A 24215-nucleotide genomic window follows, 5' to 3' on the forward strand; every position below is an offset into this window, starting at 1 on the left:
ATTAATGTTTACCGTCTCACGAAAAAGGGTGTGAACCTGGACTCGATGTCCTTCATATCGTTCAAAGTGAGTGTTCCTAAATCTCTTAAGGAGCTTGCGCTGCAGTCTACTATTTGGCCAGTTTCACTTACTGTTCGGGAGTTTGTTGCTCGTGGCCTACCAAAGCAACGTGTACATGAAAGGGCTCGATTTGACCCTTCTGAGCTTATTTCGCATCGTACAAATAGTGAAAATTGCTCTTCAGCTGTGCCAAAAACTACCGCTCATCCGGATCATTTTTTGGAACATCGATCGCCACCCCCACAGCGCGTGATTCTATCACCATCCCAGATGACCGAGATCCTAGAGGCTATTCAACTGGAGTTTCCTCCCACACCGCCTCAGTTATCACCGGGGTGGGGCTTCAATCACAATCCAATCTCAGCAACACGAACCGCTCACCACAGATCAGCCCGTTTGCCAAACGGATAGCTCACAATTAATAGACCCATTTGTGATATATTACCAAAATGTTCGAGGCCTTCGCACCAAATACAATGAATTGCGCCTTTCTGCGAATGAATCAGGGTTGGAAATGCTTGCCCTTACTGAAACCTGGTTAAATGATTCGATTCCATCCAACATGGTCCTTGATAGTGATGCCTACAACATATACCGCTGTGATCGAAGCAGGTTAAACAACGAACGTTCGCGTGGGGGTGGTGTGCTACTTGCATGTTCCGTTCGATATCCTTCTGTGGCACTTAACATTAATCAACCCACGCTTGAAGCTTTATGTATACGTGTTTCTTTTTCTAAGTTTCGTCTTTATGTGGGGATTGTTTATGTGCCACCGTATTTGAGCAGCGACCGCAACTATTTGGAATCCCTTTCTGCTTTCATCAGCGATGCATACATGCATATGAAACCGAATGATCATCTTATCCTTCTGGGTGACTTCAATCAACCTGCGTTAGAGTGGTAGCTTTCTACCGCAGTAAGGCCAGATTCATCTTCAGCTATTAGACATTATGTGCCACATATTTCTTCGAATACATCCAGTTCCTGCTTTTTGGATATGTTAAACCTGCATGAACTCTATCAGCTGAACGGGGTGCATAACCATTTAAATCATTATTTGGACCTGGTGCTCTCCAACTCTGCTGCAGCTGCTTGTTGTTCTGTGTATCCTGCTTCGTCACTGCTCCTGCCCCAGGATGCCCATCATCCTGCTCTAGAAATTGCGTTTCCGTCTTCTTTATTTAGGGCTAGTAGGGTTAGGAATGAATTGCCTTCTGCTCCTAATTCATTGAGAGTTTGTTATAATTTTCGGCTCACAGACTATCGTAAACTTAATTCAATTCTATCTCGTTCCGACTGGTCTTTTTTTTTTATCAATGTACATCGGTCAACGAGGCTGTCCAATCGTTTAATGCTTTGTTAACCTCTGCACTCCTTTCATGTACACCTATTTTTCGTTCCCCTCCTAATCCTCCCTGGTCCAATCGTACTCTTCGCAACCTGAAAAAGGATAGAATGAAATATCTTAGGAGGTATCGTCTGAACCGATCTGCTTTCAACTTTCGTTTATTTAAGTACGCTGCCTCTGCGCATCGACTATACAACAGGGCTCGTTTTGAGGCCTATTCGAGTAGACTGCAATCGCGTTTCCATTCTGATCCAGCATCCTTCTGGCAATTTGTTAGAATTCGAAGAGGGTGCAATACATTACCTAATGAAATGGTACTTGATTCTCGAACTGCCTCTACGCCTGTTGAGATCTGTGAGCTATTCTCTGCACATTTTTCCCAAATGTTTGAGCCACCGGTTAGTGACCCTAACCTTATTGAGGGTGGGCTACTCTACACGCCAGAGAACTTAATTAATCTCTCCGATATTTCGGTTAGCTCTGAAACAGTTGTACAGGTGTTATTTGGGTTGAAACGTTCTTTTACTCCTGGTCCAGATGGCATTCCTGCCTCAGTTTTAATAAACTGTAAGGACGTGCTTGCTCCATACCTTGCTAAAATTTTCAACCTTTCACTTTCTCTCGGGGTCTTTCCTGCTCTTTGGAAATCCTGTTGGCTTTTTCCGGTACACAAAAAGGGATGTCGTAGCATTGTCTCTAATTATCGTGGGATAACTCAAACATGTGCCACAGCCAAAACTTTTGAGCTATGTATCTTTCCAACCATACTTCATAGTTGTAGTTCCGTTATTAGCCCTAAACAGCATGGGTTTATGCCTGGTAGGTCTACTTCTACTAATCTCATGTCTTTTGTTACCAATATTTTCAGATCTTTTGAGGCATGTACCCAACTTGATGCAATATACACTGACTTTCATGCTGCATTTGATAGTTTGCCCCACTCTTTACTATTAGCTAAACTATCTAAACTTGGTTTTGGTGATGGCATTATTAGCTGGCTGTCCTCATACTTAAGTAATCGATCTTGCAGGGTTAAAACCGGGTCGTACTTATCTGAGGAGTTTTTTGTACGTCTGGTGTCCCTCAGGGTTGTGTGCTAAGTCCACTTCTGTTTTCTTTGTTCATCAATGATGTCTGTAATGTTTTACCTCCTGATGGTCATCTCCTTTATGCGGATGATCTCAAAATCTTTTACCTGTGTCCTCTTCTTCTGATTGTATGAGTCTTCAGCATTACCTCAATGCATTTGCTCATTGGTGTTCATCCAACTTTACTTCGCCTGTGTCCCGAAAAATGTTCTGTTATTTCTTTCTCTCACTCTCTTTCTCCTATTTTATTTAACTATACTCTCTCTAGCGCTTCCCTCTCTCGTGTTATGTCCATCCGTGACCTTGGTATTATACTTGACTGTCGTCTTAACTTTAAACTGCAGCTTGATGAGGTGCTACTAAAAGCAAATCGAACCCTTGGGTTTATCTTACGTTTTACCTCTATTTTTAGAGATCAAAGCATCCTAAGAATCCTTTATTGTGCTTTGGTAAGGCCTATTCTTGAATATGCTAGTATCATCTGGAATCCTCCCACTATTGATGGCTGTTCGAGAATTGAAAGCATTCAGCGCCTCTTTACCAGGATTGCCTTTCGTCGTTTGTTCGGTGCTGCCTCACTACCTCCCTATGAAACGCGATTGCAGTTATTCAATCTTCACTCCTTAAGCTTCCGCCGCCAAGTGTTTCAGGCTTGTTTTATTGGTGGCTTATTACTTTCTGATACTGATGCTCCTGATTTACTCTCGTCCATCTCGCTGTATGTTCCCTCTCGTTCTCTTCGTCCACGTGATCCTCTGTCAATTGAAACACGTCATACTCTTTATACTTTCAATGACCCTCTTCTGTCCTGTTTCAGGTTGTTTAACCACTTTTACTATCTCTTTGATTTCGACTCCTCTCTTAACTCTTTCCGTAACCGTATTTTTTCTTCTAATTCCCTTTAATTACTCTCCTTAGTTTTCTATTACTCTCTTTTTTTTTGTTTTTGTTAAGTTTATGATAGTCTCTACGCTCTTCTCTTGTTTTTTTTTCTTTTCTTTTTTGCTAGGTCAAGACTAGGTTAGTTAGGCTTAGTTTTTCATGAATTATTTTGTTCATTTGTTAGTATTAAATTAGTTTTAAGTCTATTATATTTAGCCTTGATGGCGGATATTGTATGAAATAAATGAAATGAAATGAAATGAAATGAAACAACCGCCATCACATGTTTTCTTGAATGAAGTAGAGGTAAGCAGAGGTGCTGAACTTTCAATTCGAATTCCTACGTGAATCAAGCTACCGAGTCAGCTTTACACAACTTACTATAATTGCTGTGGATTAGTTAATAGTCGTCCCACCGAGCTCTTCATCGGACGCCAGCTACTGAAATTGAGGAACGAGCATTATTTATGACGTATACATTGATCAAAATGGCTACAAAACTACTTCAAACTAGTGTTGGCCGTTCCGGTCCGAACCTAGTAAAAAAGTTCCGTTCTTTATGCAGGCCGTTCCGTTCCGATTCTTTATACAAAATCGTTCCGTTCCGTTCATTCCGTTCTTTCCGTTCATTCCGTTCCGTTCCGTTCATTCCGTTCATTCCGTTCATTCCGTTCCGTTCATTTCGTTCTTTCCGTTCATTCCGTTCTTTCCGTTTATTCCGTTCCGTTCAATTCGTTCTTTCCGTTCGCTCCGTTCCGTTCCGGTCTTTGCCGCTTCAATATTGTTAGCAAGGTGCTATCGTTCGTCCGTTTCGTTCTTTGAAGAAAACCGGCTTTGTCCGGCTGTTGCTTGCTGCATGCAAGATAACTGTTCACTCTTTCTCGCACACAGTATGTGGTTGCTTGTGCACACTCCCATGCTCACAGGAATATTCATCGCACTTCGTCGCGTATCGTTTATAAAAATCGGTGATAAGCGAAACCAAAAATGGAATTGCATTTGGTATTATGGTGCAATTTGTAACATCTATTATTTTTTTGTTATAATTTTGCTTGTCTTAACTAAACAAATAACTATTATAAAATATAAATTTGTACTCATATGGCAGAACGGGTTGGAAAAGATGTATTATAATATGCGAGTATGAACAACGAAAAAAAAATGTATATATTTTTTATGCCACGATATCCACTTGATCTTGGCACTCGGCATGATTCCAATATTTGGCCATTCGATTCGAAGCATTCTGTTCCATTCGACAACCGTTTGAGTGCCGTGATCTTGTAAACAATTTGTGTGGAAAACAATTTGTTTTGAATCGTAAGTGAAATTGAAATAATTAGTCAATCTCGTGATACAATCGTCAACTCGTAGCACTCAATAACATCGGCATGGGTAAAAGCCTTGAATGGATCGTGCCCCCATACGCTGGGATGATTATCCTGCTATGGGCATTAAATAAGTTACTGATAGCCAAGCGTATTAGTGGTACAGGAAGGCTTTGACCGAAAATGGTCGTCGCATCTAAAAAGTTTAAAAAACGCTAGATAATTGTGGTGATCAGCGCCATCTGCACATCAGATGCCGCAATCTCAACGTCGCTGTCATATTCACCACCTTAAGTGGACATCACCTTGTGGTATAGAGTAAGTTGAGTTGACAGATATTAGACCAGTTTAGTGCAGGACGAACGAGGAAGCAGCGATCGGATGCGCCGATCGCTCGTTCACTTCTCTCGCAACCATCCGCCGATTCGGATCGATTAATACGTTGTTAATTAGTTGTGAATAATAAAGATAAGCTCCGACTAAAAGCTTACATTGGTGACCCCGACGTGATCCCGAATCCGGCTACGCAAAATTGATTGCTGTAACGATATATTCCGAAGTGACCGCACCGTCCACGCGAAACTATTCCCGCGAGTGAACTTAAAGGTTCACGAGTGAACAAGAACCACGCGAGTGAAAAAGTGCCGAGAGAAAGTGACAAAGAGAGCCGATCGCCGTCGCAGACACAGCTACACAGTCTCACCCGGACCGATCGTCATCGTTTTTTTCTACCGCACGGGCACGCAGCACCGTTACATCTCAAACGCCGAAATACACACGAACATCGTTTGGGCAGCTGTACGGCTCCACTACAACGAAGATCAGCGTTTGTGCTTGTAACTACGAGGCAGAGCTCTAATCGTGCCCCATCGCCCTTTACGGCCACGAGGAACGAATCCAGCCGTGCGCCGTCGTTTTATTCACGCTCACACGACAAACGTCCAGCCGTGTGCCGTTTCACGGGCACGAGATACCGGAACAAGCTTTCAACTTTCCGGCGTTCACAAAGGCCGTCAGTTGAGACACACGCCATCGCTCCTGTTACCACGAGGCTCAGCCAACGCCATCGCTACTGTTACCACGAGGCCCAGCCAACGCCATTGCTATTTCGACCACGAGGTTCAGCCTGACGCCATCGCTATTGCTGCTACGAGGATACGGTCCAGCCAACGTCATCACTTTTGTGGCCACGAAATCATAGCCAGCCTTCCACCATCGCTATTGAAGCCGGACGGGCTAAGAAGAACTAGATTGTTAGCAGCCGGACGAGTGATTTCCAGCAACATCATCGGATTACGGTGAACTAACCGCACAGGAGTGTTCTACTGGTGAGCGCGTTCCATATTATTATTATTATAATTATTTTTTTTGGTTAAAAAGTTTTAAATTGATTTCTGCTACGTAACACATACATCCATATATAAAAACTACATAACATTTGCATACAGATATATTACATATATTACACTTACATACACTATATACTATATATTATATAATACACTTATATATATATATTACACAATATTGGCACGCGTGAAAGAGAGGAAGAGAAAGGCATACGTCTCATTTTGTTCTATTAAAAAAAGTGAATCTATCGTTTTTTTTTAAAGAAGTTTGTGATTTTTTCTTCATACATACGTATTCATATTTTCATATTATTAAATTTAGGATTCTTGTGCTTAAAAGTGTATCGAGTTTTCGAATAGTGAATTTTTTTATTACGCTAGTTTTTTTTTAAATAATTTTTCATTATTATTCTCATACGTATTTTTGTCATCAATTATTATTATAACTATTATTATAGGCGAAATCTAATCAATATTTTTCCTCATCGTTGCGAAGTGAACATAGTTAGTTAGAACAGGGAAACTTTTTACTAAAGTGTAAACCACATAGTGATGTCGCTTAAGGCCGGGGAGGAAGAGCGCGTTGGAGAGCGCGTTGAAAAACCGTTGACACCATCGAGCCAACCACTTGCCGTAGAACGCGTTTCCACAAAATTGCCAAATTTTTGGGAGGAAGTGCCAGAGGTTTGGTTTGCCCAAGCCGAAGCGGAATTAGAGATATCGAATATCACGCGAGAGCGAACTCAATATTCTTATTTAGTAGCTGCGCTCTCGAAGTAAGTATTGGCAAAAGTTCTGGATATCGTTAAAAATCCAGACCGAGAGAAACCGTATTCGCACCTTAAAGAAACCATTTTAAGACGGTTGACTTGTAGCGAAGAAGCACGGTTGTCTAATTTATTATACCATGTTGAGATGGGGGATAAATGTCCATCTGAATTTTACCGTCACATGCTACAAATTGCTGGTGACTCGACTGACCTTTCACTCACACTTGTACAAAAACTATGGAAATCAAGACTTCCAAAGTCAATCGAAGTTGCATTAGTGGCAGTAGACAGCAAAGACCACGCGGAACTAGTGAGAATAGCAGACAGATTGTGGGAGTGTACACAGTCTGGCGCAATATCAGAAGTAACCAGCGGACTAAACAGTTCACGCGGGTCGGTTACCGAAGAACTTCGTCGCGAAATTAGTGAGATTCGTGATTTAATTAAAAATTTGGGAAAAGATTCACACCAACCTCGACAATCACGATGGCGAAACCGAAGTGCTTCGAGAAACAGGAATAATCCTCGTCAAAAGACTCCATTGCGCCAAAGGAAACCATTTTGTTGGTACCATTATCGCTTTGGTAATGAAGCAAACAAGTGTGTTGAACTATGCAATTTTTCTTCATCGCGGGGGGCTTCCACAAATGATCAATAAAACTAAGAGGCTCACGGGAAGTGGCGGACATCCCACGAGCAGTCAACAGCTCCTTTACTCGATTATTTGTCAAGGATGAAAAAACTTCACTTACATTTTTAGTGGACACAGGAGCAGACGTATCCGTCATTCCTCTTAGTTTGGCTGGAAAACCTCACAAACCTACGGATTTATTACTTCAGGCAGCCAATGGTAGCTCTATAGTAACCTACGGTACGAAGTTAATCCAAGTATGTTTAGGTTTTAAGAGAATTTTTAGCCACGTTTTTATTAAAGCCTCAGTGAACCGCCCCATAATAGGCGCAGATTTTTTATTTAAAACAGGAATTTTGGTCGATATAAAGGGACGCAAGCTAATCGATCCTCTTACCCGTTTCACAACCAAAGGAGCTCTTGCAAATGTAGACACCCCTTCACCTAAACATTACCAAGTCGATGCAGGAGAGTTTGGAAAAATTTTACATCAGTTTCCCACATTAGTGGATTATAGGATTATAGGAAACCTGTAAGACATAATGTGTTTCATTATATAGAAACAAAGGTCCATTACCTTTTGCTGAACCTCGTCGCCTAGATCAAAAAAAACCATAAAATTGCTCAGGCAGAGTTTCAGCAAATGGTTGATATGGGTATTTGCCGGCCGTCATCCTCACCAGCGTCATCGTCTTTGCACATGGTACCAAAGGGAGATCAGGATTGGAGGCCATGTGGCGACTATCGTCGTCTTAATGCGGTCACGACACCTGACCGATATCCCGTTCCTCACATACAGGATTTTACCATGAATCTCTATGGTTGCACGATATTTTCAAAACTCGACATTGGGCGAGCCTACCATATGATTCCGATAGCCGAGGAAGACATACATAAAACCGCCATCACAACACCTTTCGGTTTGTATGAATTTCTTCGAATGCCATTTGGTTTAAGAAATGCTAGCCAAACATTTCAAAGATTTATGAACAGTCTGTTCAACGATTTTGATTTTGTTTTTGTTTATATCGAAGATATACTAATCGCTAGTCCGTCGAAGGAAACGCATATGCAACATTTAAAAAAGGTTTTCAATCGTTTAGCTGAATTTGATATTAAAATAAAACCATCCAAATGCGAGTTGGGAGTATCTTCTATAGATTTCCTAAGTCATACCATTTCATCAGAAGGGATTAAACCCTGCAAAACAAAGATTGATGCAATACAAACATTTCCAACCCCAACGTCAGTTAAACAATTACAACGTTTTGTGGGAATGTCTAATTATTATCATCGGTTTTTGTCCAAGGTTTCTGGCATCCTCGCACCATTACACAAATTGGTAGCACAGAATACCAACAAAAAGACAAAAACTTTTAGTTGGACTGAGGAATGCGACAAAGCTTTTCAACAGGTCAAGGTCGATCTGGCGAACGCTACGATATTGTCGCATCCTAGGACAAACGCCAGTTTCTCGTTAACCACGGATGCATCTAATTTTGCGGTGGGTGCAGTTCTTCAGCAACACCATGAAGGATTTGATGAACCTTTAGCATTTTTTTCCAAGGTTATGTCCCCAACCGAACAAAAATACTCTACGTTTGATAGAGAGCTACTCGCAATCGTTCTGAGTATTAAACATTTTTGATATTTTTTGGAAGGGAGATCGTTTACTATTTATACTGATCACAAACCTCTGACAACAGCGCTAATATCGAAAACTGAAAAATCTCCACGACAAAATCGACATCTCGATTTTATTTCACAATTTACTAGCGATATCCGCTACATCAAAGGTGATAGTAACGTCGTCGCAGATGCTCTATCACGCGTGGGGGAAACAAATTCTATTGACGACTTAAATTACAAATCATTTGCCGAACATCAAAGTTCAGATGAGCAAATAATTAATTTAACCAACAACCAGGCAAAATGTAATTCCTCGTACAAAATCAACAAGTTAAAGCTGGGGGATACAGAACTATTTTTCGAATCGTCCACAGGTAAAAACAGGTTGTATGTACCAACTCCATTACGGAAGAAAACATTTGAGGGCGTGCACAATGCCTCTCATCCTGGAATAAAGGCATCACGAAAATTAATGACCGACAGATATTTTTGGCCATCAATAAATAAAGATGTTGCAAACTGGACTCGTTCATGCATTGGTTGCCAGAAATCAAAGATTACACGGCACACAAAGTCTCCTTTCGAAAATTGCACAATACCCCAAGGGAGAATCGATCATATACATATGGATCTTGTAGGACCTCTTCCACCATCTGAAAACAAAACATACTTACTAACAATCGTAGATCGGTTTACGAGATGGCCAGAGTGTTATCCTCTATCGGACATCACAGCAACTACGATTGCCAAAGTTTTCGTAGAAGAATACGTTTCCCGTTTTGGCTGTCCATTAAGGATAACTACCGACAGGGGTAGACAATTCACATCACGATTGTTTGATGAGTTAACCAAATTATTAGGTACACACCACATCACAACAACAGCTTACCATCCGCAGGCCAATGGCATGGTAGAAAGGTTTCATCGCCATTTAAAGGAAGCTTTAAAAGTATGCCATGATTCACCGAAGTGGACTCTACGAATTCCATTGATACTGTTAGGCATTCGATTGTCATACAAGGAAGAATTAAAAGGTTCTCCCGCGGAGATGGTTTATGGACAAAATCTTAGATTGCCGTCCGAAGTTTTTTACCATCTACCGGTGTAACCATTTGTGATACACCAGAATTCATCGCTAACCTAAAAAAAGCATTTCGGTCCGTGGAACCAACTAGTCCGAAACACAACAGCACCACAAACTATTATAAACCAAAGACCCTCGAAACATGCAAGAGAGTTTTTGTCAGAATAGACAAAGTAAGAACTGGTCTTCAGGCTCCCTATGAAGGACCATACCTGGTTATACGAAGATGTCGAAAATTTTATGTACTCAAAATCAAAGATAAAAATGAGTCAATTTCCATCGACCGTCTCAAACCCGCTTTCGAGTCTGAAGAAGCAATCAAACCACCTGAGATTTCCTCTCAACCGAAACGGCGCAAACACGTCGGATTTCAAACATAGATTGCCAGTCCGCTTACGCGTTTGACGGCAATAACTTAAGCGTGACTACGTCACTGGTGGGGGGTCATGTGGTGATCAGCGCCATCTGCACATCAGATGCCGCAATCTCAACGTCGCTGTCATATTCACCACCTTAAGTGGACATCACCTTGTGGTATAGAGTAAGTTGAGTTGACAGATATTAGACCAGTTTAGTGCAGGACGAACGAGGAAGCAGCGATCGGATGCGCCGATCGCTCGTTCACTTCTCTCGCAACCATCCGCCGATTCGGATCGATTAATACGTTGTTAATTAGTTGTGAATAATAAAGATAAGCTCCGACTAAAAGCTTACAATAATAAATGCATGTTTTATATTAGCACAGCTGGTACAGCTTACTGGGCATAGGTTGAAACAACCCATCTAGATTTGGTGTGAGATATGATTTCAGATTGAAGAAACGCCTTTTCATATCCTGGATAATAAGTAACAACCCCCCCCCCCCCCCCCCCCCCAAGGAGGACAGTTTGGCTTCTAAGCTTTGGGTCGGTTCTTTTGCACCCCAGGTTCACGTTCCGTTCTTTTTGAAAAATGAACTAGTTCCGTTCCGTTCCTTTTTTTTAACGAAATTCCCAACACTACTTCAAACACATTAATCCCAGTCCAGCATTCCCTTTTTGATCAAAAACCGGGCCCAACGACATGAACTGAACGCGGGCCAATACCAATTTCCTAAGGTTTTACTGGCACCGACAAAACGAAAATCTCTTGCGCGCTGAATTTGCGTTTTAGAATGGTGTACAGGATTTTTCCACACACAATCTCTCTCCATAGTAATCCTGACCTCGACTAGATAGGGAGATTTTTACCGTCCAATGAATTATCATCTTCTGCTGCCCTAAACGAAGAATGTGTACCCCGAATTCTTCACAATCGGTGAACAGCCCGGTCACCAAAACTGCATGTAGAATGGAAAAAAGATTTGTTCAGCTTTGCAGCTTTGGGGAAGGAAAGATAAGTGTGAAATAACAACAATAGCAAAAACATACCCTAATCCTTACGGAAACAAATGAAACGAGCTGATGATTGGGGTGCTTGGTGCCTCGCTTTCAGCGCAAAATACCACAAAAAACAGCTTTATGGGTATGTCGTTTTTCAACATTTGTTGTTTTGTACCGTTCGAGTGCTTCCATTTGCAAGCACTTGATCCAGTCACTATGTAATAAACTACACTATGCAAGTAAATTAAAGCTCCAATTGCATGGAAGTGTTTATTTCCCAGGGAAGCAATTGGGAACCGACCAACAACAATGGTTGGAGGAAGCGCATTGAGTGCAGCAATTGGACAGATAGTCAATAATTTCCTGAGTGCCGAAAATCGTATTAGTTTCGATTCAACTGATTAATTATTGCAAACACTCGCTCCCTTGCGACGTTACGTAGGCAACCGTAAAGATAGGAACGCCAATGATGATGATGATGACTATTGCATAAACGCACAAATATTGATGAGGAGGAATAGATTGACTCGGTGTTTGACTCGGGCATTACCCAGATACCCACAAATCATACGGGGTTACAACCCGACGGATGTGCAAATTGCATTTGGTTGTAATGGGAAATGAATGTCATTTGCTAAGCGCATTACTAGCAATTCTATTCGCAATCCCATGCCCAATCGATTCGCGTGTTGAATGGATTTTACAATCGCGTAGAATGACACTAATGTGCAAAATGATGCGTGTGTAAACGTACTCATTGCTTCAGTTTCTGGGTGATTTTAATTTCAGTGAATTGGCTATTGGTTGTTTAGGTAGGTTGTTTACAAACGGGTTCATCAATTACACGCACTTTAAGCTCGCCTCACAAATTATATGAACGTTAGAGGCTTTTTTGCTATCATGTTTTGTGTATATTGGAAAGTTTGTATCCCACACGGTAATTAGAAGCTTCAGCGCATGATGATTTTTCATTGTATTCGCTTTGCCTGTGGAAATTTATATCCTATTTCATTCATTAACATATAAAGGTGTCGCTTAGGTTAGCTGCAGGCTCATTTTTGTCACTCGAGAAAGGCAAAACTTGTTCTTCTAGATGGCGGACATAACACAATCCGCATCAACTCATTAGCCACATCCATATTTCATAAGTGAACGCCCGCAAAGTGTTTTGCCCCGATGAAAGATAATTAACATTAATTAATTTAAAAACTTTTATGTCGCACGATGTACCAAAGTCACAACGCTTTGAATCCTCCCGAAACAACTACAAAGAGAAAGTATTAGATTTCGCAAGCAAAACTCTCCTTAGAGCCAGAAGTGTGAGGCAGTTTTTAAAGATTCAAGCATGTCCGACAAAGTTGAAAACAGCCAATCGAGAAAGCATGCAAGAGGCTTTACTTTTAGTTATGTGTGTGCCGTCGTCCATCCGGTAATACGAAGTGCTACCACCATATGTTGTGTTCCTACGGATTAGGCTCTCTGCTTATTTTGAGTAACTTTGTACAAACTTTCTTAGATTTGGCTTTGTGTGCGTATAATATTCATTGCATAATTTAAAAAATACTCTGCCTTCAGTCGCTTGACTTTTGCTACTGATTTTCTCGATTGCGCCTATTCTCGATCAGCTGATCAGTCTTGACCTCACTTGACCCTGTTTCGCGAGCGCTGTCGAATTTTGCCCTGATTAGCCCTATTTTTGATAAGCTAGCTGTTTAGCCTTTGGGGACATGTTGTTGTCCTTATCTCTTTTAAATCGCCATCTGGTGCTTTCCCTCGTATGTTATTTGAGCTATCCTTGATAGCTCGTTGTTTTGATAAACATTACGGATGCTGATTTAAGATTGATTTCGTGCTAACATGTTTAATGGAATTATTTCACAATAGCATTGTTAAACTACTTACAATGATTGTGGGAGCTGGAGACAACGAGATTGGGAACAATACAGCATGTTCGGCGCAAAGCAGCATGTGTGAGGGGATTTGAAATGTGTATGTGTGTTTTGTGGTTTTTTTAATTTTGTCTCATTTGGTTTTGATAAGCGTCCTTTTGCTCCCAGTGCGTCATGTGGGGCTAGCATTTCCAACTGAAAAGCCATTTTTAGCGATTCAATGATTTTTACCCGGGAAGCATTATAATATCTCAGTGATTTGGAAAATTGGCCGGCAGGTGGCTATTTTTTCTTCTTTTCTATAATCCTTTCTTTCTCTCTCACTCCCTTTCTCATACTCTCATAAAAATGTCATACTGATTGTATTGTATATTTTTATTGCGGTAACTGGAACTCTTCGTACCAGCCATGGTCTTCGCTGTCCCTCCTTGTACATTGCTCTAGGCTCTGCCGTTGACCGAATTCCGTTTACCACGGCCACATAATCTTGCTCAGGATTCATCCCTCAAGGGCTCGAGTCATTAATATTAATTTTTATTGTTTTATGCATACGTTACATTTTTACGTTACGTTTTTTTTTCAGGATATCTCTGTTTCCGTTCGATCTGGCCGAAGCGTTTCCGGGAGTGCGTAAGCTTTTGCTACCATGCTATTCCAATGAACCGATTTCTTCGTCGCCTGTCGGTTGAGTATTTCTGCTTGCGGTGGTGCCTCGGGGCAGTTCTTTTGCAGCATATCTCTCGTTCTCTCCGTAATGGGTAATGGGTGGTCACTTTTGGCTGAATTATTAATTGGCAAGCGAGAGAGATAGAGACAGAGTGGTAGTTGGAGGTATATGTAAAGTGTCGCACTGTGTTGGGGCCTGAATCGATGTCGATTGGAATGTTAAAACCATTGATAACGGGTCGAAAAATCGTACTGAATTCATAATTAGAGCCACTCTCGCCTACGAACCACCAAGTCAGCACACCTCCCTGGTATGGAATGATTTCCTGTGTCGGGTTTGCCCTTTTCTAATAGCTTCTAGCTAATTGTCTAAAATATAGGCTGTCTGATTCGTTACACCGATATGCCATGCAGAGGGGGCAGCTTATTGGAGCAGGTAAGTTATTGCAATTCGACCACACCACTACCTAGTTCTAATGACTTTCAAAAATTACAGCCCGCAGGCACAGCCCATAAACACACTTTAAAACACTTTGATTCGGTCAGGTTCAAATTGCGTTTTATATCTCTTTATCATTTTGAGTACTCTCTTATGCAAAATTTAACTCATTTTGTTGGCAAACACTCCAGAGCATAGCAACATCTAGGGCGGTCTCAACAGAGGATGGTGCCCATTGACTGTCCCTCTCTAGCTATTGACACTTATGCAGCTGTAAATTGCAAACTCGTTCGATCTGATATTTGGGAATCTACTTGGGGCTGTCCCTTAGCACACAGAAAAAGCGTGAGTGTGCCCATTAGCCAAACAATTGGATGCACCATCATTGGAATTATTCGACATCGATGGTTCGAAGCAACATACGTTTCCAAGTGATTATATTTTGCAGGCTCAGCTTAGTCAGATACTGTGACTCTCGTTAAAATTTTCCAAGAAGGACAAGCAAATGTTCCGATGATATTGTGTGGGATACACACACACGCACACTTTCTCAAAGCAAAGCTTCCAAAGCAAAGGATGTGTGAAGGGAAATGAACGCCACAAAGGCTCGGTGTAAAATGGACCCAATTCGGTCACCCCGACCCCGAACGGCTAGTTTGAAATTTGTTCAGGAGAAAGACGCAAACCCGTATTGTCCGCATTTGACCAAAGTTGCTGGACCATTTCGAACGCCTTGGTAAAGTGGTGAAAAGGCAGGAACAGCCCATATTTACCCTCAAATCAAAAGTTTGTGTTAGGCGTTCTTGTTATCCGATACGGGATGATATTGAGAAAGATAAGCACGAAACCATATCCTTCATTCGGTACGAATGGATAAACGATACTGGTCCCTGGATATTCCGACGAGGGTGTATTTTCCTTCACTTACCCGCAGCACACGCTTCGGCAGTCCTCGATCGTCCTCCTCGGTGATTTGTGTGCGATATGACGATTTATCAAATACCGGCGGATTGTCATTTACATCGCATACGTTGATCAGAACGGTGGTGTAGTTCTCCTTAAAATTATCCAATGCCGTCAACCGTAGCTCATACTGTTTGGGGTTGCATGGTCAGAGGAAAGGACAACATGGAGTTGCTTTATTGAACGTGCACCGGCGGATGACGAAGAAATGTGTCAAATTATAGGTGGCACGCATTTGCACCAGATGAACCACAGAAGGTATTTCTTTGGTCTTACCTTTTTTATTTTCTCATAATCCAACGCCTTGGCTACGTACAGGGCACCAGTTGTGTTGTGTATGGCAAACACATTGCCTATGTTACCGCTCGAGATCTTGTATCGTACATCGGACGCTGTAATGAAAAGGGAAAGAGAAGGTTAAAGGATGATTATTAGTTCGAGAGTGTCGCTTTAAATGAGCTTTATTATTTCCCTCAAACACACAAGGGGAAGCTGTACGAGTCATGTTGGTGCTCTGAGGTGTTTCTAATTGTGTATGATAATTAGCTCCTCCCATCAGAAACACATGGCACATGCTGGATGCCAGCATTCCTGCATAGTCGACTACGTGTAGAGTCAGCGTTTAATTGCACTGGTGAGCTAAAAAGCCTCTCCTTTAGCATCCTATGCTGTTTGTTAGGCTAGTTAGAAGGTTAATTTTAAAGTTGGATTTCGACCAACGCACTAAACGGTGCACAATATAATTTGATATTCCGAATTTATCCGGGCCAGCTGGATAGGCAGACATATGCTAATTTCTAAAAACCAAACCACGCTTCGATTAGTTCAAGTCCTGAGCCCATACAGGACCATACAGTGAAATTGCGTTATAATGTTTAAGTAGACACATTAGCCCTTTCACCACGTTAGGAAATGGATTGAATGTGCGTGCTGGTGCGTGTTGTGTGCGTTGCCGAACGGATACAAACCGTACACTTCCGCACTTCGAATCATGAACATATTTTTGGTTTCTTCTATTTATATTTAAAACAAGTTTAGCTTCAAAAATGCATTATTTAAAATATGGATTGTTCTTGCCTTGAGCAAAAAGTATGTGCCCAGAAACGCCTATGTGTGTGCATATGCTCCTTGTAGTGTTTCCATCATCTGTCTTGTAGCATACATGTTTTATTCGACCTTGTGCTGCGACCCAATGGCAATGATCAACGTGCTCTCGCTACCACAATCGGCGGCTTGGTTGCATCGTTCCAAACTGTAGGAGGCAACTGTTTTTCATGCAAAATATTGTACATCCCAGTTGAGCTTCGTGTTGGTTCACCATAAAGTGTTGCCGGCGTAGGATTTCGTACTGTGTGATTGGATTTATTATGTTTATTAACATAAATTTACATAAATTACTGCCACAACGCCTCGCCCATGTCTGGAAGTGAAGCATGGCCTTAGAGGGAAATGTACATACATCGCGGTACGTGGTACAACTCACGCAAGCTTGCAATGCAATGTTTTGTGTTCCAGTTTTGTGCAGGCCCGGTGTTCGTGGTAATGTGGTAAAGAAGAGGCTGAAAAATGGAATCATTGGACAGATGCAGAGACGCCACTGTGCAGTGTTAGAATCAGCAAAACCATTGGGGGACAGTTTTTGGGATGAGATTCGTAGTTCTGAAGTGATTGTAACAATTGCCACCAAGCAGTCTCCGTAGAACACTCTGTTTAGGGTGTTAAACTTCCTCCTCTTGTTGCCTTTGAACAATAGTTTAGTTTGAAAGCGGAGTGTAGTAGTTTTACATAGTGAACGTTTTGAGTTGATTAGAACCAGTCGTGTAAAATTGAAACCCCCTGGAGGAAAACATGCAGCCGGGGCTGACGGGGCGCACACTGAAAGCACTGTGGTGTACACCGTGGGGACAAATCTCCCTTCCCAAACTTTACAAATTCGATGGTATACTCGCTGGGGACGCTGGCTGCCATCACCTCCGTTGAGTTGTCGAATTAGATTACATTTATATTCCAGTCAGCGTCATGGTGGCGAGTGAAAGCGTAACTTTGATTGAATTTCATCACTCTGTGCCACTTTCTTTGCGCTGCACAATAGCTGCCCTTTGGAGGTGACTGGTGTAGTGGAGGTCCATGTCGCGCACAATGAACGTAATTTTCGATGGTATGGTATTAGAAAATTGTGTAAGAAGTCACGGTAGAGGAATGTCATAGCTCCCGCATGATGTTCATTATAAGTTATTTGTTTCGTCAGGTTCGAAGGAAGATTCTTATGAAAATTCAATGATTAAAACAATAAGTTCATTGTTTTGCAGACCAGATCGCAGATAGATGAAGCTTGATTAGATAAGGTTAGAGAACGGAGTTTAAGGTTAAAGCATGAGCAAACATGGTGGAATGCAATGCACATTAATGACTTTTGTTGCAGTTGTTTAAAGAAATGCTTGAAATATCTCTTTTATGTCTCTTAATGCTTTTTACATGTAAACAATCAATCAAAATGATTATTATGTACTTCCGCAACACATTGGACGTTGCTACAAGACATTCGGGAAATTTAACTTTTATTAAATTTATTAAATGCAAAGCATTGGCTACATCCCACAATTCATTTCTCTTTTTGAAGATGATTTGTGTGCTACATTTTTCACTCCCCTTTGCCACTAACCTTTCCGTAAAATTCGTAGAAAACGCTTTGGTAATTGTTCTTTTTATTTGTCTGCCATTTTCCCCAATTCCTTGGAGACATTTTGAATGATGTTAAAAGTGTTTCTTGACTGTGAAGAAATTCTTTAGCCACAGGTAGCATCAAAATAATAAATGGGGTCACCATGACGAAATTTTTTCAACACAATTGAACCGTAACAATTAATACGTTTGACCGTCCCTCATGCGGGCTTAGCTTCACAAAACTGGTAACTGTTTCCGGGATTCGTAAAGGAATCTTGATGTCATTGATGTCAGAGTGCGTTACCGTCCAAGCTAAATAATGTCAATGTGACCGTTATAAGCTGATTATCGGTGCTTCAGTGGTTCATTGTTGTCCATCCTGTATCTAACGTGTATGGAGCTTACAGATAAAATAAGCTTTCAAAAAAAAAGAATAAAATTGTATAGCTACTAGTGATGTGTTGATCTGTTATTATAACATTCTGTAACATTCCGCAAAGGATCATTATTGTTCATGCCAACCTGCCACATGCCAACGAAATGAATTTGAGGCTGCTATCCACAGCTCGGTGATTTAATCCCACTCGATGGTTAATGCTTCACCGCTCAATCACAAGGACGAATGAACCTTTGATGATTGAACTACTAGTTCGTCCTAGCAGCGCGGTGCATCAACAACTGGCATCATTTTAACTGTCAGCTCGAATCATCCGGTGATGGAGCTTGTAAAAAACTGAAAGGCGTTTTACAATAACTTTTGGCCTGATCAAGAAATAGAGCAAAGCTGATAGAACCTACGCGCAGGCTTTTACACTGAAAACGACAAGGAATAAATAAGTGATCTCACCGAACCTTTCAGTTTGAGTACCAAATAGCAAGTGTTAATTCATTTCTACAATTAGAGTTTTTATACTATGGGCTAAACTTTCTAACGTGGGAAGAATAATTTCCCACATTTTCACGGATTTGTCCATATTGATAAAATTCTTCCTTTTGACGCGCCTTCGCTATCTCCCAAGGAGGTGTCTCGAATCTTCTGTTTAATGTCAAGTGCTATAGATGGAAATGCTATCCTTTTTTTAATTGCCATTCGTATTGGTTGCATTGATTGCGGGCGTAGGGATTTTTCTTTGGGCAGAACTGTACCTAAATCTTGAATCTTCTGTTGCATGTTTAAACAGTATCCCTGAATTGTCGAGTGGATAAGGTTTCTGCTTATTAAATTTTTTACCCGGGCCTGTATTTAAGGTTTGCATTTTAATTATCGTGAGAAACATGGATGCGAGATTTTCCTACGTTTCTCAGAGTTGGTCCTTGATTGAAGATAGTTATGCATGCACGCAGTAACCATAGTTTAAACAACTTTCCTACTATTTTCCTAATTGCTAGAACGTGCATTTCAAGAAGAACCAGATGGCCTTACTGGATGCGTGGCATATTCCTAGACGTATGGTGTTTATCGCGCCGATGCCAATATGTTTCTCAGGGCTAACAGTTGAAAATGGTCACACGCATTTTGAGCGGTTTGCACATTTTAAATTTGAAAATACTGTCCGTTAAGTTTGAAAAATATGATCGTCGTGAGAATCGCTTGCAAAGAGGAATTTAACTAAATAAAATGCATAAAGTAAAGGAGTCGCGTTTGCAACAGAGCTTTTAAGTGACACGAAATTCCAATTCACACATTTGCAGTAGAATTGCCTCAAAGAACGTGTTTACAGTTAAACTGTGAGGATAACAGAATCCTTAATGCATTTCCAAAACAATGTTTGACAGCAGTTTTATATAACTGATACAATTAGTTGAACTTTGCCAAAATCTTTGCCGTGTAAAAGTATAAAAAAAATCAAACCATTGACACGCTCACAAAATACCATCTTGCTACCTCAACAGATCTCCTGGACACCCCGTTGTTGTGGACGAAATTAAGCTGAAAATTATATGCCCACTGTCATGTCGAGCGTAATTTTATTTGATGCCTTGGTACGATGGAATAGAACCAGACTCTTCACAACGTTTGTTAGTGCTTCTTTCAACTTTGTTGAAGTTTTGTATTGTCAGTTTGACATAATGGATGACGGTTGCGGTAACGATGAATCCTTTCCCGCGGCGAGGCTGAAGCTTGTATCACCAAATCGACTGCTGGACACAACGTTCGCCTTTTTTTATTTATTCATATTTTATGTTTTTGTTATGCATGTTTTGTTTGCAAGGCCATTGTAATTGTAATTATAATTCTTGGAGAAGCTTATATAGGTCCACTTCTAGGAAGGTGCACAGGCTGTGGCTTTTCCAGTTATTTTCAAACAAAAATATAAAAATTTCATATTTCAGGCAAAATAAAAACATGTTAACCCAGTTAAGTGCATGACTTCACTGTTGGTTATTCGATTTATAGCAGGTTATTTACAGGTAAAAAATTAAGTGCTGGCAATAAATTATGAAAACAAGGAAGGTTTACCGGCTTGAATAGTTTTGTACAGTTACCAATTTTTTATTGAACATATCGATGCCTTAAACAACTGTATAATTCTGTAAAAAAAAGAGTGATTAGCTACCGAACAATATATTCATCTAATGAAATGCGTATGAATGAATTTGTTATTTGAAGGACTTATAAAACCCCAAAGGCAGCAAACATTTACTGTCTCATTTTGAAATCTCTGCCTGAGATGAAGATGGTTTGATGCACAAGTGTGTGTGTGTGTGTGTTTACGTATAATCCGTTTTTCATCTTCTCTAGTTTCAACAACGTCCATGTGATTTCTCTATTTTCAATTATCGGGTGTCTCCTGCTGCCGGTGCACGGCTTCGCTTGACAGCCACGAAGAAACCTCAAAAGCTCTTATAATTGAGATGATTAGAGAAGATTGTGTGGTTTGTTATTGCCGATTGTTTGATGTTCGCAACAGTACATTAGAGTAGTACGTACGCTTCATTTAAAGCCCTTTACGTTGGATCACACTAGGCAGCGGCACTGTGGCGAGGTTTTCCATCCAGCTTCGATGAGGTTTAAGAAAGCCGATGTCTCATCTACTTGATGCATGAAAATTGGTTCCAATCACAGGTGCACACGCGTGTATCTTGCGTGTACATACATAGACAAATAAGGCTTGGCTCTGGTACTCCTTTCCTGCTACTTTCCTTCGAATCACTCGCAGCAAGAACAACGATATACCGTTGTGGGGCATCGGTCGAACAAGCTGTTCCACAGGAAATGTTCGACGGTATGCGATTCGCACTGCAGCGAATGCACGTGAAATCTGGCAAGTCACTTACTGAAATCACTTGACCAACGAGCTGTTACGTTCAAGTGGAATGCGTCGTTTTGTTCTCTCCCATTCTGTGTGAGTATTAGACTTGCATGACTTGCGAGTGAGCGTGATAGTGTTTTTTTTTTTTTTACTTTATTCCAGTCCATCTTATCGACATCGAAGTTGAGCCCAGATCTCACCTCCATGGGGAGCGATTTCTTGCATATTTATCTTGTTCCATTATCCACGTCCTTACTTTTCACGTGTAATGCTTTTTGATTTTGTTGTTGCTTTGCAAAACGCAAACCAATCATTCAACGGGTTAGTACTTTGATGGGAAAGAAGCGGTTTCTTACTAATGGTACGTTACCATTTGTTCTTGTAGTGAGTCTTATTGCCCTCTTTCTCGTCCTCCCCTATCTCGGCCGTATTGTTCATCAAAGCTTCATGGAAGAGTATGACAGTCCAGTCCAGATAAAACGGGTAGCTACTAATATTTAATCCTCTTCGGCAAAGTAAAACGTGTCCCTAGGAAAATGACATGAACAGTGATCAAAATCCATGCCAAGAAATATGCAAAATTTTCAAATAGAAAAAAATGGTACAGCAAGCTTGCAAATGAATAAAGATTTTCATCAACTAATTGGAGAGAGTTTTTCTATTCGATTTGAAATATAATTTATTTATTTATTTAACAAAGTTATCTAGCTATGCTGGCCTCCATAACTTAATACGAGATTCCTAACTAATATAAACACTGAACTCATGAGCAAATAAATAAAAGCTGACCACAAAAATAAATTGATAAAATAATAAGAATTTCACTCGTCAGTAAAGGCTTCGCAAAGTTTGTTTTAGTACATTTATGCTTACTCTAGGATCGACAATGCTGTTAACAGAGCTATACGAGTTAATCATTCTCAAAAGTGGATCATTAGAACCAAATACCGTAGACATAAAATTAGTTTTAAATAAGGGACGTTGCCTTAGATTCCTACTAGGTGCCTGAAAATTAATTTGTTCTAGAATAAACGGGGCGTCAATGTAACCGCTGATAAGCTTATGTATACAAGTACACTGTACCGTCATTCGTCTATGTTGTAGTGAGACTAGTCCGAATACCTGACACTTAGCACGATACGAAGGGTACACAGATTCTCGAGACCATGGTAAACGGTAGTAAAGAGCGCGCTGTATCCTTTTGAGTGAAATCAAATATTTTGTGATTTATTCGTTGTTGTATCCCGTGCTTTATTCAGCTGAACATATAGCACTTGCGATATTGTTGGCATATGAGATTTTGTTTTGCACTTTTTTTCTAAACATTGTTCAACAGGAGAAATTTAAACATCGGGCTTATTTTCTAATGTGTAACAGGTACGATAAGTGAATTGATGTGAGAATTTAAGGCAAAGTAAAATAATTATATCATACAAAAACGATATATTTTTTATGAAGCACAACACTTATGCAACTAGTACTTATTAGCATTGACGCTTGAAGTTACGATCTTAAAGGAAACACCGATCTGTTTTGGCTTAATAGAGGAATGTTTTGGCATGTTTGCCACCATAAATCGCTCAAATAAGTACTAAGCCGTATTGCTTATCTCCACATCTTCGCATTGCATAAAATAAAATAAAATGCTAACAACCGGAAATAAAAGACAGAATTTATGACTTTATTTTAAATGATTTGTACAGCATGTCCAATTCATGATGTTACATCGCTTGCAAAAGCACAACAATTGGCGTGCACAAGCATCACGACAAATAGATCGATATGTACCAGTCAACAGCTCGGGAGCCAGAAGATGCTTTGGCACTGCAAATTTGCGCCCTTGAAATTGCAATCAGTGCCAAAACTCGCACTGCTCCTTTCTATGGTACAACCAAAACGGACACAAAGCCACTTTTGTCATTAACAGTTGCTTTTCTGGTTCCCATTGTCCCATCGATGGGCAGGCTTCGAAATAAGTCGTTGGGAATGTAGAACAGCATGGCAAGCAAAATGGCAAATGGTGGTGAAGAGATGATTTTTCATTGTTGAAAAGTTTCACAGATTTTATTTTTTTCATTGCCGATACATTGGCATAACATTCCAGTTTTGCCTTTTGCATTCTGGGTGCAGCGGGTAAGTGTGATTGTTCGTGGAATTTGAGTCTTTTTTTATTTCTAACTTCCCGTGTTGGTTTTGTGTAGGGCCAAACGAATGAATGTAAACTGATTTTAAGCTATTTGGTTGCTGGCTCTCCCCTGAGTAGAAGTTGTCTATGTGCATCGTTGCGGGCGTTGCGCTGGTGTTGGATGGTAAGAGATCTTGCAGTGCTCACAGCGTTTTTGTGCCATCAGTACAATGGCTGTAATCTAGGATGTGGAAGTAAAATGGCTGACGAGAGGATTTTTTGCAACAAGTGCAAGTTTGCATAGGCATTTTGTGTTTCCACAATTTGCGAAAGAAAGAGTTTTACATAGAGAAATGGATGAAGTTGAAGTAGAGAACTCATAATACATTCGTATGAATTTTAAACAAATCAGTTAAAAATAAATGCTTTCTTTTTTATTTATGAATATTAAACAAATCGGTAAAATCATCAATGATTTGTTTTTTTTTTATTTGAAAACTTCTTTGTTTGTTTAAATTCTTTGCTACAAATTGTCAAATTAAAGCTTAACAATCAGCATTACGTGTCTTTTCCTTTTTGAACCTTCCATCATGTTATGTTTTTTTCTTTCTTGGCATTACCTTTCTTTCTTGGCATTACCTTACAGGACAACCTTTCACAAATTTCCAAGCCCTTCCCTTTGGCT

The 24215-nt window shown here is 40.5% G+C and overlaps 2 protein-coding genes across 2 annotated transcripts in view; one reads left to right on the forward strand and one right to left on the reverse strand.

The window, feature by feature from the left end:
* Positions 1-24215, forward strand: part of LOC120899783 (neural-cadherin-like) — a gene marked incomplete at its 5' end in the record, with an annotated part of 638244 nt that overhangs the window by 369381 nt on the left and 244648 nt on the right. The window lies entirely within an intron of this gene.
* The window catches only part of LOC120904947 (neural-cadherin-like), a 134591-nt gene that overhangs the window by 20514 nt on the left and 89862 nt on the right, over positions 1-24215 (reverse strand). The window contains 2 exon segments of the mRNA XM_040315480.1: positions 15453-15617; positions 15764-15879. Of these exon segments, the coding sequence (XP_040171414.1) occupies positions 15453-15617; positions 15764-15879 (281 nt within the window).

Source organism: Anopheles arabiensis, chromosome 3 (assembly GCF_016920715.1).
Source record: "Anopheles arabiensis isolate DONGOLA chromosome 3, AaraD3, whole genome shotgun sequence".
Taxonomy (NCBI): domain Eukaryota; kingdom Metazoa; phylum Arthropoda; class Insecta; order Diptera; family Culicidae; genus Anopheles; species Anopheles arabiensis.